The sequence below is a fragment of the Psammomys obesus genome, unplaced genomic scaffold (assembly GCF_907164565.1).
Source record: "Psammomys obesus unplaced genomic scaffold, mPsaObe1.curated_primary_1811, whole genome shotgun sequence".
Classification (NCBI taxonomy): Eukaryota; Metazoa; Chordata; class Mammalia; order Rodentia; family Muridae; genus Psammomys; species Psammomys obesus.
In genome coordinates this window covers 10,907,834-10,927,278 of record NW_026591918.1, presented here as the reverse complement: position 1 = coordinate 10,927,278, position 19,445 = coordinate 10,907,834, and the positions used below count along the sequence as shown (strand labels likewise).

The 19,445-nt window shown below is 39.0% G+C and overlaps 1 protein-coding gene across 3 annotated transcripts in view; it reads left to right on the top strand.

Annotated features, from left to right (window-relative positions):
- Mapk8 (mitogen-activated protein kinase 8) overlaps nt 1–19,445 on the top strand; it is a 79,752-nt gene that overhangs the window by 41,114 nt on the left and 19,193 nt on the right. For 2 of the 3 annotated variants that reach the window (XM_055612429.1, XM_055612431.1), the window contains exons 2-5: nt 10,186–10,354; nt 12,383–12,512; nt 18,830–18,888; nt 18,988–19,126. In XM_055612429.1, the coding sequence (XP_055468404.1) occupies nt 10,233–10,354; nt 12,383–12,512; nt 18,830–18,888; nt 18,988–19,126 (450 nt within the window). In that variant the 5' untranslated portion in view covers nt 10,186–10,232. The remainder of the gene's footprint in view (nt 1–10,185; nt 10,355–12,382; nt 12,513–18,829; nt 18,889–18,987; nt 19,127–19,445) is intronic. The other variant, XM_055612430.1, reaches the window with a different exon arrangement.

The following is a 19,445-nucleotide window of genomic DNA, read 5'->3' as shown; positions in this document are numbered from 1 at the left end:
TCCATCTCTTGTAGTCTGTTGGTTATGCTTACCTCTATAGTTCCTGTTTTCTTCCCTAAGTTCTCCCTCCATTTGTGTTTTCTTTAATTTTTCTATTTCTATCTTCAGATCTTGAACCGTTTTGTTGATTTCCTTCACCTGTCTGATTGTATTTTCCTTCAATTCCTTCACCTGTTTGTTTGAACTTTCCTCTTTCCTCTATTTTATTTCTTTCAGTGATTTATTTATCTACTCTCTAAAGGCCACAAACTGGCAATAGCTTCCTCTATTTCTTTACGTATGGCCATAATCATCTGTTTGACTGTATCTTCCTCTATTTCTTTGTGCATTTTGTTTCCTCTGTTATCCTCTTCGTAAGCATAGATGTAAGGTCATCTTCTTGAATTTCACTTATGTTAGGGTGTCCAGGGCTACTTGTCCCTGGATAACTGGGTTTTGGAGATGCCATATTGCTTTGGCTTTTGTTATTTATGCTTTTACGCCGGCCTCTACCTGTTTGGCAGTCTCAGGTGTTGGCTGTTAGTTTCCGGTGCTGGTTGGAATCCTGGGGTGGGGAGAATCGCCTTGGCAGGAAGATGGTTGTTCCTGAAGGATGCCTCCTCAGCTTTTTGGCTGTGGTCACTGAATGGCCGGCGCTTCTCAGGGAATTGCCACAGCTCACCTCAGGTATATGGTCCTGTAGGGTAACTGGGCTCATTGGTAGTCTAGGGGCTCTTCTTTCACCATCAGAAGTCCTGGGAACTGCTGCCGTGCCACTGAGTTTCTTGCTCTGATTTTAGTGGATCTGCTGCTGCTCTTACACTGTGTTTGCTGGGCGCAGCCATCTTTAAGAACCAGGAAGCTCCCAGATTTGGTCAGTTTAGCTAGGGAGACAGATTGTGCTTTGGAGCAGTGCCTGGGGGCGGATGCTATGGGTCCCAGGCACCTTGTAGATCTGAGGTTGGAGCTCTGTGCCCCAATACTCAAGCGGTAATCAGTGGAGGGTGAGCACAGCACACAGGCATGTGGCTGGAGGCTAGAACTCCGAGCCTACAGGAACCCAGGAACTTTTCTGGGGATTAGCTGGCTGTCCTGAGGTCCAGCCTTGATGTTTTTCTCACCGTGGGGTTTCCTCCCGACTGGGAGACCCAGTATGTTGTGTTTTGAGGTCCACAGTTCAGTCTGGGATGGTGAGTAGAGCCCATAGGCACAGGCAAGTGGCTCCACACTGCCAACTGAATGCCTGCAGGAGCCCAGGAACTTTTCAGGGGGTGGTGGCTGGGTGTCCTGAGGTTGGACCCAATGTTTCCTTCACTGTGGGGTTTCCTTCTGAAAGGGAAACTCAGTCTCTGGTATTTTGGAGCCCACAGTTCTGTCTGGATGGTGAGTCATGGGCACAGGCGTGTCTCTGGGCTGGCAGTTGAGCACCAGCCAGGAACTCTTCTGGGGTTTAGTTGGGTGACCTGAGATTGGACCCGATTGCCTCCCACAATTTGGGTTTTCTTCTTACCTAGAAAACATAATAGCTGCTGTTTTATGGCCCACAGTTCGGTCTGTTTGTCTCTCTGCAGTCACAGCTGTCCTGCTTGTCAGACACAGTGTGCTCTTGGTGCCACCATCTTGGATCCACTTCCTCCCTTCTTCCTTTCCTCCCTCCCTCCCTCCTTTAAAAATCCCTACTGGGAGCAGGCACATTTAATTACAGAATGTTTTTGTTGTGGGATTGTAGCCAGTTTGTGGTCTTTAGAGAGTAAATAATTAAATCACTGAAAGAAATAGAGGAAAGTTCAAACAAACAGGTGAAGGAATTGAAGGAAAATACAATCAGACAGGTGAAGGAAATCAACAGTACTTTTTAAGACTTCTGAATACAATTACATTGCTGGCAGTATAAACTGGTAGTAATTATATGTGGAACTAACTAACAAATAAAATTCTCTATAAAATGCATCTGAGACATATATCATTTGCTATTCTTATTTGTGGTTTTTAGAAAGTGTTTCTGGTGGTGGTTTTTATAAGCCCCGAGAATCTTATTAGTAAAATACTTGGCAAAAGTTATTATTAGAAAATGTCAGTCATTTGTATCTATCCCAAGACATTTTATTTTATATGACTAATTTTTTGTATAGGTAAAGATTCAACCCCAAATAGTACAAAGGTGCTTTTAAAACTAGGAATCCTTGGGGTTGGTATCATCAACTTTTGATCCCAAATAGGGCCTTTTTTTTCCTTGTTGGAATTGTAGAACCAGTAGTAACAAACAAAGCTTTGTGTCTAATTGAGACACAAAGGAGACTTATTGTTTAAAGGCTTAAAGGCTAAATAGGAGTGAGACAGGGCTTGAAGATCAACTTCAGAGCCTGTTGGGTTCAAGAAGTTGTGTGTGTGCGTGTGTATGTATACACATACATGTATGTATATATACATATTACAAAAGAAACAAGAGGTTTCCTCTACCAAGCATGGTTTTTCTCTTGTTAAGTAAGCCTTAAGTCTTAATTAAGTCTAATTAGAGAGCTATTAGTTACAGCTAAGGTAAAATGCAGAATTGTAAAGCCTAGTCCCAAGTGCCCCTAGTCTATAGCACAATTCCTGCACCTAAAGAAAGTCTCAGGAATCATTCCAAAAGAGGGAATGTAAAAATTGTAAGAGAACAGGAAGTTGCTGTATTTGCTGACTAGAAATGTCCAAGAAGCTACATCCGTGAAGTCTCAGCAACATGGCTGCCTAAGCATGACCTGAAGAAGAAGCATGACCAGCAGATATACCAATGTGGAAGAGGGAAAGCCTCAACTTCACACATAGAACAACAGGCAGCTAAGAATGCTGAGAGCAGAAGAAGGCTTTCTCTGGGAAGAGCACAGTAACACTATACAGATTGAGCAGATTGTATTAATATATTTAGGAATATATGTATGTGTATATGTGTGTGTGTGACTATATATGCGCACATACATATATGCATGCACATAATTAAAAAAAAAGAGGCTATGAATTTGAATGAGAAAAAAATTGCGGTACATGGGAGGGTTGGGGAGAGAAATAAGAGGCAAATGATGTAATTATAGTCTTAAAAAAAACCCATAAATGTAAAAAATAAGAGTGCAGGGGCAAGCTGATCAAGTCATCTCTTTCTTGGAGTTGGGCAGAGATCTAATAATTTGGGTATCTCCTAAGATAAATTTGGATTTTCAACTTGATAGGATTTAGAATCTTTATGGAAACAAACCTCTAAATATGAATATGTGAGGGATTTTCTAGATTAGATTGACTGGGATGAGAAGACCTTTCCTAAATGTAGGTGACACACCATACCGTAGGCTTGGATCCTTGACTTCCTAAAAAGGAAAAAGCAAGCTGAGATTGATCATTCATCACTCCCTGCCATGATTAACTAAACTGAAACCCAAAATAAACACTTCCTTCCTTTAGAAAAAAAAAGGGGGAGGAGGGTTGTTCTAGCAGTATGTGAAGTGCCCAATACACTCCTCTTGTGTCTTTTGTATTTTTGTTTTTTTCTGGAAGTTGTCCCAGTAGTTATATACTGTTCTGGTATATTATTTAAGATGCAGATTTTAATGAAGTTAGAGGTTGTCTGGACATTTTAGGTCCAACCAGTTTGACCAGCCACCTTAAGAGTAATTTCTGGCCCACATAGAATATTCTTTACCCAAAGATAAATGAAGATAAGTTTTAAGACATTTGTTTTTTTGAATGAAATGTAATTTTAGGATCGTAGGTACCAGCTAACTGAAGTGTGATGGTAGTATATCTATATTGTGTTCTGTTGCTTAAAGTATGCTTTGTTTTTTTCATTCTGGTATTATTTAAAAAGAGGGAGTTCTAAGGGAAATGAGAGTGGGGGTCAGATGTGGGAGAATGGGGTGGGAGAACAGAGGGCTTGCAGATAGATATGGGGACATCTCTGAGACAAGCTGGAGACCTACAACAGGGTATGCTCCTGGGAGGATATGGGGATGACTCTAGCTGAGACCCCTAGTAGCAAGGGTCCTGGAGACTGAAGAAGCCATCCTCAAACCAGACAGGATTCTTAGTGGAGAGAGAGGAACACCCACAAAACCTTCAACCTAAAATTTACCCTGCTTACAAGATGTGTAGGGTAGAACAGAGATTGAGGGAATATCCAACCAATACCTGGCCCAACCTGAGACCTATATCAAGGGAGCAAACCAATCCCTGACACTACTAATGACACTCTGCTGTGCTTGCAGGCAGGCATCTAGCATAGCTGTCCTGAGAGGCTTCACCCAGCAGTGGATTGAAACAGATACTGAGACTCACTGCCAAACATTGGCCAGAGCACAAGGGAACTTTGTGGAAGATTGTGGGGGAGGATAGAAGGATGGGGATTGTGTGGATTGGACAGGAACTACACAAGAAGACCAACAGAGCCAACTGAACTGGGCCCAGGGTGGGCTTGTGACTGAAGCATCAACCAAGGACCATTCATGGACTGGACCTAAGCCTCCTACATATATGTACTTGATTGTCAGCTTGGTCTTTATGTGCATTCCCTTGTAAGGGAAGCAGGGCTGTCTACAAGGACTCTGTTGCATGCTTTTCGATCACTTCCACCTGGTTGGGCTGCCTCTCCAGGCCACAGGGGAAGAGGATGCACTCAGTCCTGATAGGACTTGATGTGCTGGGGTGGGCTTGGGGGGACCTCCCCTTTTCTGATGGGTGGTGGGGTATGGAGAAGAGGGAGGGGATACTATTAGGATGTAAATAAGATAAAATAAAAGTAACTTCTTTGTTCTAATGAAGCTCCTCTCCAGATTTTTGAAGGAAAGGTCCTCCTTCCTTTTAGTGCCCCATCATTCTGCCTCTCTATGACGTACTGTCACTCCTAATGTTCTTCCACCTCAGGGCCCATGTTTAGGGATATATACCTATCACTGTAAAAAAAAAAAAACTCATTCTGAAGGGCAGCTGGTCTCAGCTTCCTTCTTTATTAACTTAACTCTTCAACACTAATCTCTTACCTATCTTACCTTGAACTTCCTCTTGTTCGTTAAAATAGGGAAACAAGGGGGAAGAGAATTGTGAAAGGAAAGAAAGGAAAACATTGGGTGTCATAAATATTTACCTATCAATCCTAGAATTGGGGCCATGCAAGGCATAGAGGTAGTAAAAATGGCTCCCTATACTCTTCAGATATAATCAGGGCTTGCAGTAGCTGCCAAATCCCAAGCCACCAGTAAAGCCCAGTGTATGAAGCAGCCAGCCTAGATCTCTAGAACCATATGTATATTTGCCCTCTAGAGTCCTGAGCCATAAGACTTCAATTGTCAGAGCTTGGCACTATGGACTCCTGGGTCTGTCATCTTAGCCATAAGCTCTTTGCACTCAAACTTGCAGGTCAGCCACCATCAGAAGGGTTGCTGTTCTTCAACCACTCTGTTTCTGAGGAGAATCATAGGTGCCCAGGTAGCTGATTCCTAGCTCTTCTGTGGACTATGCAGTAATTTCTCTAGTTTTTCATCTTTTATTTCTGCTTCTTCTTTCTCCTGCAAGCTAATACCATTATTTTGCTTCCCATCTTCCAAGCCTTCCATCTGACCTCCTCACCATAGATTATGACCTAGCCCTAGACTGCCCATGATATTTATGGAGTTAATTATTTGCATTAAAAAAATGTCAGTTGGGAAAGAAAAAAAAAACACGATCATCTCATTAGATGCCAAAAAAGTATTTGACAAAATCTAACACTCCTTCATGTTAAAAGTCTTGGAAAGCCAGGCCAAAGAGGAAGACAATGCAGCCAGTTCTGATGAGACTTCATAGGCTAGGGTCAGATGGAAGAAGGGGAGGAGGACCTCTCCTATCAGTGGACTGAGGGAGGGGCATGGGAGGAGAAGAGGGAGGGAGGATAGGATTGGGAGGGGACAAGGGAAGGGCCTACAGCTGGGATACAAAGTGAATAAATTATAATAATAAAAAAATAATATAAAAAGGGGGGGAAGTCCTGGAAAGATCAGGGATACAAGGCACATACCAAAACACAATAAAGACAATATACAGCAAGCCTATAGCCAACATCAAATTAAGTGGAGAGAAACTTAAAGCAATCCCACTGAAATCAGGGACAAGGCAAGGCTGCCCACTCTCAACTGTATCTCTTCAATATAGTACTTGAAGTCCTAGCCCAGTGCAATAAGACAATTAAAGGAGATCAAGGGGATATAAATTGTAAAGGGAGAAGTCTTAAAGTGTTGCTATTCATAGATGATATAGTATCGATAAGTGACCCCAAAAATTCTACCAATGAACTCCTACTGATGATAAACACTTTCAGCAAAGTGGCTGGATACAAGATTAATTCAAAACAAAACAAACAAAAAACAGTAGCCCTCCTGTATACAAATGACAAACAAGCTAAGAAAGGGTATAGGGAAACTACACCCTTCACAATTGCCACAAATAATATAAAGTATCTTGGTGTAACTCTAACCAAACAAGTCAAAGACCTGTATGACAAGAACTTCAAGTCTCTGAAGAAAGAAATTGAAGAAGATAATAAGAAGATGGAAAGATGTCTCGTCTTCATGGATCAGTAGGTTTAACATAGTACAAATGGCCATCCTATCAAGAGAATCTACAAATTCAATGCAATTCCCATCAAAATTCTAACCAGTTCTTTACAGACCTTGAAAGAACAATTCTAAACTTCATAGGGAAACAAAATACCCAGATTAGCTAAAACAATCCTATATAATAAAAGAAGGTATCTGGAGGTATCTGACTTTAAGCTATACTACAGAGCAGTAGTAATAAAAACTGTGTGGTATTGGCATAGAAACAGAATGGTTGATCAATGGAATCAAATCGAAGATCCAGAAATAAACCCACATACTTACGGACACTTGATTTTTGACCAAGAAACCAAAACCATTCAATGGAAAAAAGAAAGCATCTTCCACAAATGGTGCTGGTACAAGTGGATTCCTACATGTAGAAAAATATCTATCACCCTGCACAACACTCAAGTACAAGTTTATTAAAGATCTCAACATAAAACCACCACTGAATGTACCAGAAGAGAAAGTGGGCAAGAGCCTTGAACTCATTGGCATAGAAGACAAATTCCTGAACAGAACAATAACAGCTCAGGCTTTATGATCTACAATTAATAAATGGGACCTCTTGAAACTGAAAAGCTTCTTTAAGGCAGAGGACACTGTCAATAGAACAAAAAGGCAGTCTACAGATTGGGAATAGATCTTCACCAATCCTACATCCTAATATCCAAAATATATAAAGAGCTCAAGAAATTAAACACCAACAAACCAAACAACCCAATTAAAAAATGGGGTGCAGAGCTGAATAGAGAATTCTCAGCAAAGGAATCTCAAATGGCAAAGCACTTAAAGAATTCTTCATCATCTTTAGTCATCAGGGAATTGCAAATCAAAACGCTGAGATTCCATCTTAAACCCCTCAGAATGGCAAAGATAAAAAATTCAAGTGACAGCCCATGAGTGTGGAGAAAGGGGAACACTGCTCCATTGCTGGTGGGAGTACAAACTTGTACAACCACTTTGGAAATCAATCTGGCCCTTCTCAGAAAATTGGGAACAGCTCTATCTCAAGACCCAGCTATACCACTCCTGTGCATATACCCAAAAGCTGCTCTACCATACAACAAGGACATTTGCTCAACAATGTTCATAGCAGCTTTATTTGTAATAGCCAGAATCTGGAAACAATCTAGATGTCCCTCAATCAAAGAATAAATACAGAAATTGTGGTACATTTATTCAATGGAATACCACTCAGCTATTAAAAACAAGGAAATCATGAAATTTGCAGGCAAATAATGAGATCTAGAAAAGATTATCCTGAGTGAAGTATCCCAGAAGCAGAAAGACACACATGGTATATACTCACTTATAAGCAGACTTCAACCACGAAGTACAGAATAGACATGCTACAATTCACAGACCCAAAGAAGGTAAGTAACAAGGAGGACCCAAAGGAGGATGCTTAAATTTCACTTAGAAGAGAAAATAGGATCACAGTAGAAGTGGCTGAAAAGAGGGAACAAGGCAAGAGCCTAGCATAGCTGTCCTCTGAGAGGCTCCATCTAGCAGGGGATCGAAACAGATGCCAAGACTCACAGCCAAACATTGGGCAAAGCTTAGGGAGACTTGTGAAAAAGTGGGAGGAAGGATAGGACCTGGAGGTGCCAGGAGCTCCACAAGACCAACAGAGTCAACTTGAGGGGTTTGTGGAGACTGAAGCACCAACGAAGGACTATGCATAGACTGGACCTAGGCCCCCTACACAGGTGTAACAGATGGACAGCTCAGACTTCATATGGGTTCTCTAGTAAGGGGAGCGGGAGCTGTCTCTGACATGACTGTTGCCTGCTTTCTGATTACTCCCCCATGGTGGGACTGCCTAGTCAGTCAACAGGGAATGAGGATATGCTCAGTCTTTATAAGACTTAATGAGCTGGGGTGGGTGGGGTAAGGAGTAGGGAAGGGGGTTGCAGGCAGAGAGAGGTGGGACTGGGAGGAGAGGTAGGAGGGGCCTATGATTAGGATGTAAAGTATATTAATTAAAAAATTTTAGAAAAAGAAAACAAAAATTGTCATTTTGGTGTGGGTGGCACACACCTTTAATCCCAGCACTCAGGAGGCAGAGACAAGTGAGTTTGAGGCAACCTGTCTTCAGAGCAAGTTCCAGAATAGCCAGGGCTTCACAGGAAAACTGTGTCTTGGAAAAAAGAAAAGAAAACTAAGTTGTCAATTTTTATTGTTATTATCATTACCTTAGCACCCCCTTCATTCTCTACTCCCAGTAACACAGGCTCCTGGGTGACACACAAACACAAACCAACCAGAAATATTTTGGATTCCACTGTTTTGGTGATTTATTGGGTTGGTGAATGGTAGCTTATAGCTGTCTTGCATACATTTTGTCTATTTTGTTTTATTTTAAATGAAGTCTCTGTGTTACCTGGGCTACTCTTAATTCCTGGGTTTAAATAGTCCTGTTTGCATTATCTTCCAGAGAGTCAGGGTTATAGCTTCAACCTGCACACCCAGTACGTGCATTTTGAATTAGAGTACTTGCCTATTAAGGAAGGAGAGAGGGCATAAAAAGATGCCTTGACTTTTAATCTGACAGTTGGTAAACAATTGTGGTCAAAACTGAGATGAATTGTTTGAAGCTCTGACCACGTTAGAAGAATATTGTTTCCATGCCAATGTGTGAAGCCCTTGCAGAACTTCTTGATCATACATATATTTTCAGTGTGTGACGTTCCATCCCACTTCTTGACCAGTTGTTTTCTGTCCTGCTTCTTCTTACCCCTTCAGCCATTATAGTTCTACTAGAAGGTCACTGTTAGGTGTAGAGGATCTGTCATAATAAAAGAACCTTGTTTGCTAAATAGGTGTATTATGTGCTAATAATTTACTGCCTGACTTTCCATTGTAGAAATGATAATGATTTTTAGAACATGTTTAATTGTGATTATTTGCTTACTTTTGTTCTTGTTGGGGGGGTGCATGTGTATGTGGAAGTCAGAGGTCAACCCCAGATGTTTCTCAGGACAGCCATTCTGTATTTGGAGACAGTCTTGCTGGCATGTGGGACTTGCTGATAAGGCCAAGCTTGCTGTTCAGCGATGGCCCACTTCCCCTACACTGGGACTGTACATGGTGCTCTTCACACAGCTTAAGTGGGTGCTCTGAACTCAGACCCTCAAACTTCTATGACGAGGTCTTTTGAACAGCTTATCTCTCTAGCCCATCTTTTTTTTTTTTTTTTTAAGTATGTATGCCTTTATACTAGTGACTTAAAGATTAGAGAAACAGTTCATCACAATAAAAATGTTTTTAAAGGGCCAGTCAGCATTAACTAACATGTAACATGTACTAACCAAAGTTCTGTGGTGGTTTTGTTTCTTGAGATACACTCCTTTTTTTTTTTTTTTTTAAGACCTTTATTGACAGGTGCTTGCAGTTTGTTGATTTAAAAAAAGAAAAAAATCAAGTTGTAAACTTTTATTACAAATTAAAAATGAAGTTCATAAAACTCAGATATGAAACGCTTTAAAAACTATTAAAGGTGTGTTCTTAATGAGGATGACCTAGCAGTCCGTGTTCTGTGGTGAATAGACTACGAACTGACACAAATTCACTTTCTCATGTCATGCTGTCTTTTGCTTTGCAGCCTCGGTAGATCTTTGGATGAAGCCATTAAACTGACTGCTTGCCATCATGAGCAGAAGCAAACGTGACAACAATTTTTATAGTGTAGAGATTGGAGACTCTACCTTCACAGTCCTAAAACGATACCAGAATTTAAAGCCAATAGGCTCAGGGGCTCAAGGAATAGTGTGGTAAGTTTTTATTTCAATGTAAGGCAGACAGTCTTGGACTGCTACCTCTTCTTTTTGTAATACAGATCCTTTGGTAAGTATTCGACTTCTTTCAAAAAACAAGTCAGAGCTATATAAATGGAAGCCATAATGTGGTAACTTTTTCTCAATAATTACAGGTCTTTTTTATTATGCATAAGATGTAACTATTAGCCAACACTGCTATCTTGAAATATAAATCATGATTAAATACTTACTTGGTTAAGGTTATAAGAGACATATACTTATATCAGGAAAGAGGAAGTGGCAGGCTTGTTCATTCCATGAGTCTACCTTTTCCCATAGCTCATTAGTGAGATGCCTCATTTAATCTCCCCTTTCACTCTGTAATGAAATAGGAATTTCAGAAATCTTACCACTTTACCCTGGGGAGTAAAGTCCGCTATACAGCTCACTATGTTCCAAAACTTATGTATCTTTAAAGTTGATTTATAAGCTAACTTCTACAAAAAGGCCCAGGTTTTATAGATGAGCATAATTCTTTATAAACTGAAGTAGAAAATATGCCTTGGTATAGTTGTGCTACTGACTTAGAACCACCAGGTTAGCATTATAGTCTAGTGTTTAGGAAATGCTAAACCATACCCAAGCATAATTAACATCTTTATTATTTCTTTTATTGTTGTTATTATTTCTTAAAATTTATTTAAAATTTGTTAAAAGAAGTTGGAAGTTGGAAGTGTTTATGATTTAGCATGTCTGTAAGGTTCTAGAAAGCTCTCGCATATGTGTACAGATATATGTACATAGAGCTGTTTGAAAAATTATTCTAATAACAAAAGTTGAAACAGTGTCAAGTCTGGCAACAGGAACATAAAATTATGATAGAGTCAAACAGCAAAATACTATGCAATATTAGAATGAACTAGAGCTATATGTGTCAGTTGGGCATTATCAGAAGTATAGAGCTGAGTATTAAAGCAATCTACAAAAAAAAAAGAGGGCACCTTATTTCTCTGTAATGTAAAGTGTACAAAACAAAAGATAAAAGCTTTTCTCTGAGAATCGAAGAGTAGGAAGTTTTTTACCTGTAATACTTTTTTTTTTAAATCAGAACAATTATGTTAAAATAGTAAAATGAACAGAATTATATAATGGAAATATTGACTTCTATTTTTTCTAATGTCATCAGATCTAATATTCATATTTATTAATAACTTGAGTTTTTAGTTCCTTCTCCAAAACAAAATGTTAAAGGATTTGTATTTTTTAGTCTTCTCAATGTAGCTTCCTTTCTGTACTCATTGTCTTGTGTCCTATTAAAACTCTAATATTCTTCATTAAATATATTATAATTTTTAAAATTTTACATTTATAGGTGTTTTGCCTGCGTATGAGTCTGTCTGCCACTTGTGTGTTTAGTGCCTGTGGAGTCCAGAAGAGGACATTGGATTCCCTGAAACTTGAGTTACAGAAAGTTGTGAGCTGCCATGTGGGTGCTGGGAATCAAACCTGGGTTCTTTGGGAGAGCAGCTAGTGTTCTTAAACAGCTGAGCCATCTCTCCAGCCCCAGAATTCTTCAGTAAATATTTTAAGTAGAAGTCATGACCACATAGCCTGTCTTTCTTGATAGAGATGCAAGGTAAAGGAGTCATTTAGACTTCAGACAAAAGAAGCTGTGCATCAATGGCTCAACGGGCAAAGAGAGGAACCTCCCATTAAGACTGACTGCCTGCGTTCACTCCCCAGGATCCATGTGGTGGAGGGAGAGAACCAAGTCATACAAACTATTTTCTGTATTCCACATGACATCCTTAACCCCCCTACTCCCATACACACATACTAGATAAACTTTTAAAATGTAATTAAAAAAAAAATAAAAAAAACAAAATACTGTGTGCTAGTTCCTGCCTGTGCTCAGTGTATCTTAGGTGACACAGTCTGGGTAGAAAAAGTAAGAAGTCTGCATGGTTGCTGTGTAAATTTGGTTTTAGAGAGTATTGTGCTTAATGTTTTTTTGGGTTCTTTTTTTTTAATTTCTTATTACAGTGCAGCTTATGATGCCATTCTTGAAAGAAATGTTGCAATCAAGAAGCTCAGCCGGCCATTTCAGAATCAGACTCATGCTAAGCGAGCCTACCGAGAACTAGTTCTTATGAAATGTGTTAATCACAAAAATGTAAGTGAATATTTCACGTTTCTGAAGTATAGGTGGAATCAAGATTTATTCATGAATACCTGCCTGTCAAAGTTAAAAAAAAATATATTAGGGGCTTTAAATTGCTTCTCTAGATTGAAACATTGTTTAAAATCTATGGAGTAATCTTCCCCACCCCACCCCCATTATTATATATAGTGTGGAAAGAAAATGAAGGACTTCTAAAATTTAGATTGGATAGTTTCCTGGCATTGAATTCATAGAAGGTATTTTAAGGAGATAAGTGTTTGAAAAGCTTTTTATTCATCTTACGTCTTTTTGTTCCCTGTAAAGCTGGCATTTCAGAAAGCTGTACAGAGATGAATTCAGTTCCATTTTACTTGAACATTGGGACTTACTAGAACCCAAATTCAAACTTCTTTTTTGCACCTAATTCTGACTTCTAAGAAATGGAATCAGTACTTTTACTCCAATAACCACCGATAATAATAGCTGAAGAAAAACTTTGGAAATAGCTGGCTGTTGGTAGAGCAAGCCTTTAATCCCAGTGCTCGGAAGGCAGAGGCAGGTGGATGTCTGAGTTTGAGGACAGTCTGGTTTGCAGAGTGAGCCAAGGCTGTACAGAGAAACCCATCTCGAAAAACAAAAACAAAAAAAAAAAAAAACTTTGGAACGAGGTAAACATTTCTAACTTGAACATAAAACTTTTTGGTTTTTCAAGACAGGGTTTCTCTGTGTAGCCTTTGCTCTCCTTGACTCACATTATAGACCAGGTTGGTCTCGAACTCACAGAGATCTGCCTGGCTCTGCCTGCCAGAGTGCTAAGATTACAGGTATGCACCACCACACCCAGCTGAAAAGAAAACTTTCATTCATTTTGATAATGAAAAGTTAAATGTTTTAAATTTTGCATTAAGCATACTTATATGTTTGTGATTATCTTAATGCGACAGTCCTTCCAAACTGGGAGGATATAAACTAGGAGAGAATTGCATAGAGAACAGTTTTATGAAGCATTAAACGGAAAGTGCTGGCCAGAGACATATTGTCTAGTGCAGTTTATAAGATACAGTGAGTTCCATTTCTGGTGTAGAATATACAGTTCATCACATTTTGTGATCTAGCCCACCTTTAGAACCTTTGTATATTAAAGTTACAGATTCATCACCAATGAGAAATGTGTAGATGTTAAGGATTAGGCTTATTATTTGGGAAGTTTATGATACTGATTTGAAGGCAGTGAAACATGCTTTGTTAAATACCACAACGCAGTAATAATTTATCTGTCAGATGATAGAGGGCATACAGTAAATGCTGAGATCTCAAGAGGGAGATTTCTGTGTCAGTGAACTGGGAAGGCTTACCAGGCCAGGAGAGGAGACCTAAGCTGACTTTTTTTTTTTTTTAAGTTTATTTACTTTACATCCCAAAGGCACCCCCTCCCAAGGGCACTCTTCTTCTAGTCCCTCCTTTCCCCTTCCTTCTCCCTTTCCCCCAAGAAAAGGGGAGCTCCCCTCTTCCCTGCACCGACCCTTTCCTGCACATCAAGTCACTTCAGAACTGAGCATATCTTCATCTACTAAAGCCAAGAAAGGCAGCCCTGCCAGGAAGAAGTGATCCAAAAGCAGGCAGTAGAGTCCATGTTAAAAACACTCCTTCCTCTCACCATGCAAACACATGAAGACCAAGCTACACATCGGCCACATATGTGCAGGGGGCCTTGGTCCAGACCATGCATGCTCCTTAGTTGATGTCTCAGTCTCTGTAAGCCCCTGTGGGTCTGGCTTAGTTGTCTTTGTTGGTCTTCTTATGGGGTATCTGTCTTCTTGAGGTCCTTCCATCTTTCCTCCAACACTTCCACAGGATGCCGGGAGCTCTGTTCCATGCTTGGCTGCAAGTCCTAGCGTCTGTCTCTGATCCGCTGCTGGGTGGAACCTCCCAGATGACCGTCATGTTAGGCTTCTGTCTGAAAGCAGAGCAGAGCATCATTAATAGTGTCAGGGCCTGGCTCTCTACCGTGGGGTGAGTCTCAGGCTGGACCAATCATTGGTTGGCCATTCCCTCAGTCTCTGTTAAGCTGACAATTAAAAGTTGAGGTGAAAGTTGGTTTTTTGAAAAAGGGGGCTGACAGAGGAAAGTGTTCATTATCAAGGAAGAAACTATAGTATTTCTTGTTGAAGATGGGAGCCAGACATGGTGCTTGCCAGAGTTATGCTTGTGGTCCCTACCTCTGCTAGAGCTGCTCATGCCCTTTCTAGTCTGGACATAGTTTCTTTTAGGGCTGTAGAAGTGTTGCCTCAGTTTTTCTTTGTTGAATTCAGATGCTGTTTCCCCTACCATGGGTGGCAACAAAGTCTTTCCATTTGCTAAATGGAGACTGTGGGAAGCATGTCCTGTATGCTTAGCCATCTAAAGTAGCCCAGACTGGATGCTCAACATAGTTTGTTCATTGAATGAATATAAAAAAATTAATATCGTAAAAACTACTCTGCCACTTATGGTGTATGAGTGGTATTTTGTAATGTTTTCTGTTTTTAGCACTTTGTTGTTCTTGACAGATAATCTTGAAATACTGTTTCCCCACTTTTTTCAAGGTTCTTGTAATTCTTAGTTTCTCTTTTCACCTGGCCTCTCTGATGAGGCAATTAGCACAGTGCTGTATGTCTGATGGATTTCTCTAATAGCTGTGAGGTCTGTCTCTCTATTGCAGATAATAATCCACTTGACTCACATTGTCTAACAGTTATCAGTGTGACTTGATAGCAAGTCACATTGCATCCTGCTGCTTTGAGAAAATCAAGTATAGTACTTTCTGCTGTTCCCTTTTAGGTATCAAAGGTAAAGTATAGCTATTCTCAGAGTTTTAGAGATCCCCACTCCTACACCTCATACATGCATACAAAATCTTCATTCTTAATTTACATTACTGTTTCACTTACCAGAATTGCTCAGATTGTCTTCATAATAGCTGGAACCACTAAGCTATTGTAGAAGTTGCCATGTATAACTATCAGAATGATCCAGGTTCCCCTAATTCTTCTTCATGCTCAACGCATGAAATTAGAGACAATTTTCACAAATCCCTTTTTGAAATCTTTAAATACTGTATCTAGTTGCATTATTCCTCTCTTACTCTTATTATTTGTTGTATTTTGTCCACAGAGGAAAATAGTGTTTTTAGTAAGTTTTTACTTGGTTGTGGTAATTATTAGTTCTTTGATATCTAGTCATATCCCATCCACTAATCAGTCCTTGACTTTTGTTTGACTATCTAATCTAAGATAATTTCCTGTTTGCTTTTTTGAAAAATAATACAGCTGTGTTTCCATTTGCCTTACAAAAAGCTAGGAAGATACAGTTCAATTACTGTTCAGTTCACCAACTTAAAGTAACAGTTAAATAGTTTAATATGTTCACTAATATATTTAACCAGAAAGAAACTCTGTATCATTTTGCTGTCCTCCCCTATCTCCCAAACCTAACAGCTCTAAACATCCATTAACCCCATTTTGCTTAATATCTCTCTTCTACTTTTGGTTTTCCAAAATATTTATTAAGGATAATTTTACTACTTGTCCAGGTCTCTTTGTAGGTACTTTATCTGGTTGAGAGGCTCAAATTTATTTATAGTAGTCAGGTGTCTGTGTGTGTGTTTGTGTGTTTTGCTGTTATTTCTTCTATCTTAAATAATTAGTTTTAACCTTTCTGGCTTAATGTTTTTCTGAATATTTAGTGACAGATACTTTCTATAAGCAGAGCTTAATGTATGTATGAATAGCATCCATTCTGTTCCCATGAAGATTATGTCTAGGAAAACAGTCCCTTTACCAGTAGACATTAAAATATTTTGTTGCATACTGACCCATGAAGGCAGATCAGCTAGTTCTTTCTAACAAGGATCCTCTGTGGTCTATGATTGATGAACTTGTAATGAAAATGACATTCTGCTACAGTGTGCTGGGTGTAGGAATGGCATGGTCAATGCCTCAGAGCCAAATAGAATAGTCATCTTTTCAAGGCTAGGGATTGTTAGACTGTACAAAGGAGGGCCATCTTTAAGCTCTGAAAATAAATGACAAATACAGAAATAGTATATTTAAAGGGTTTTTAAAAACTAACATGTTGAAATTACGTTGGTGTGGCCAAAGTGACGCATTTCATATTTAGCAAAAGAAGGGTAGTTAGTGTGCACCCAGGAGGACTTCAGGTAGGCTGCGGGGAGGCTTGGAACTGGCCACTGGCTTTAAATTTTGAAGGTGATAAATAATAGAATCGTGTCTTTTTTCCTATATTGTAGGAAGTAAAATGGTATCTGGATTTACTGATTTGTTAAAGACTCTACTTGTACTAGTAAGTTCAGACTAACACCATAAAATAAAACAGACTGTTTGGACTAAGCATCAAAGACTTATTTTTAGGATTATAGAGGCTAGAAAGTCCTGGATAAGGTGCTGGTTGACTTGGTTCCTGTTAACTGTTCTCTTACTGACTTGCAAACAAATATTTTCTTGCTTTGTCCTCCCGTGGTACATGAACATGGAGAAAGAGCTCTTGTTGTTATTCTTACAAGACCACTAATCTTAACATTATGAGGGCCTCAGTCTTATAACCTAATCCAACCCTAATGGCCCCATTTGTAGATACCATCTCATTAGAGTCTTTGCCTTAAGCATGAATTTGGGGCAGGCACAGGTGATCAGCCTGCTAGTCTAGTATTAGAAGTAATTATAGTATGTATGAACAGTATAGATGTGATTGTAGAATCCTTGGCCTGTAAGTACATGGAAGGAATGAGAAAACAAGGCTGAAATATAGACTGATTGAATGAACAATATTCTTTGAAATAGCTTATGGTACTAATACTGGATAAGGAGTCAGAAGTCACTCTGAGCCTTCTGTTATAAAAGGAAGGGTACTCTGAGAAAGGACTCATCATCATGAATCTTTGAAACTGATAAGCCAAGTAAAGGCTTCTAATGTATATTTGAGAATGATGTGCATATAAATTTTTGAAGAAAAAAAACATAGATAGCATGTAAGAAAAAGCATAGACATAAAAAAGGAAAAGCTTAAGGACAGTAGTGAGACATAAAATATTCTCATAGATGAAACAATGGTTAACTGTAAGTAAAGAAAATTACAAAAATGAAGCTGGAGAGCTTGCCCAGCAGTTAATAACAATTACTGTTCTTACAGAAGACCTGAGTTTGATTCCTAACAGCTACACAGTGGCTTGCAACTGTTTTTAAGTTCAGTTCCATGTGATCCAGTACCCATTTCTCACCTCCACAACACCAAATCCATACATAGTGCATGCATATATATATATATATATATATATATATATATATACATACACACACAAAATAAAAACATCTTTGAAACAAAACAAAAACAAAGAAAATGGCACAGAGAAGTGTTAACACCAGAGGAAGAAAGTACTGGGAATTCATAGAACTACTGAGGTGTATAAGAACTATTAGAAAGTACTTTTCTTTTTCTTTTATTTTTTTTTTTAATACAGCATTCTATCTACATGTGTGCCTATGTACCAGATCTCACTATAGATGGTTGTGAGCCACCATGTGGTTGCTGGGAATTGAACTCAGGATCTTTGAAAGAACAGCTAGTGCTCTTAACCTCTGAGCCATCTTTCCAGTCCCATAGAAAGTACTTAATATTTGCTGACAAATTAAGTAGATGTTGATTGAAAACAAATGCTTGATAGAGTATTTTTAAATAGAAAGTGTTTTGTGAAGCCCTTCTATTGACTTACTGTTTTCTAAGACTTTTTGAGCAGTTTCGGAGTAAATTTGAGAGAAAGATCCAAGATTGTACATATTCCCTGTCCCTGTATGTATTCAGCACCCTCAAAATCAGTGTCCCCCTACTGGGTGAGCCTTTTGTCATAGTGATAAACCTGCATTAATGAATCACCCAAAGTCCATCATTTGTGTTAAATTACATTCTATTCTTTTTGTCTTTTCAGTGCTAGGAAATTCACCCAGGTTTTCTGCATGCCTAGTAAAGGTGACCACTGACCTGGGCTCTCAGCCTATAAAGTTCATTTGGTTTAAGAGAACCTATAAGCTTGAACAAGTGTAGTACTCATTTATTTGCTCCAAAGATCTTCTCTGCCTCCTGATTATTCTTTTTCTCCTCTTTAGTTTCTAGCAGTGAAATTTTAATAAACATATGTAAGTTTACTTGTGCTTCGGGTATAAAACTGAAATGATTATAAACTGACAGTGAATTATTGTAACACATGTATTTGTCGTTCCCAAATGAAGCATTAGGAAGTAGTTTCTAATGTTTTTATTTCTTTGCTTTTGCCACAGATAATTGGGCTTTTGAATGTTTTCACACCACAGAAATCCCTAGAAGAATTCCAAGATGTGTAAGTGTAATTAAAATGCTGTTAATACAGAGTTTTGCTAGTGCCTATCTGTAGATTGCTGCTGTACACTTTAGCTGTCATCTTTTTCTGCCCACAAAGTTACATAGTCATGGAGCTCATGGATGCAAACCTTTGCCAAGTGATTCAGATGGAGTTAGATCATGAAAGAATGTCCTACCTTCTCTATCAAATGCTGTGTGGAATCAAGCACCTTCACTCTGCTGGAATTATTCATCGGGTTAGTAGAAAAATATCACCATGTTTTTTCTATGGATTTATTTTTTTTAATTTTGTGTAAGTATTTTGCTTGTATGTATTTAAGTGAACAACATACAGTGACTGCAGAGGCCAGAAGAGGGCATCAGATCCACTGAAACTGGAGTTACAGACAGTTGTGAGTTGCCACCTGGGTGCTGGGAACCAAACCTCAGTCCTCTGCAAGTTCTGCAAGTGCTCTCAACTATTGAGCTATCTCTTTAGCCCAACATGATCTTTTTCTTTTAAATCATTGAAGTGAAATTCACATCACATTAACCATTTTGAAGTATATGATTCAG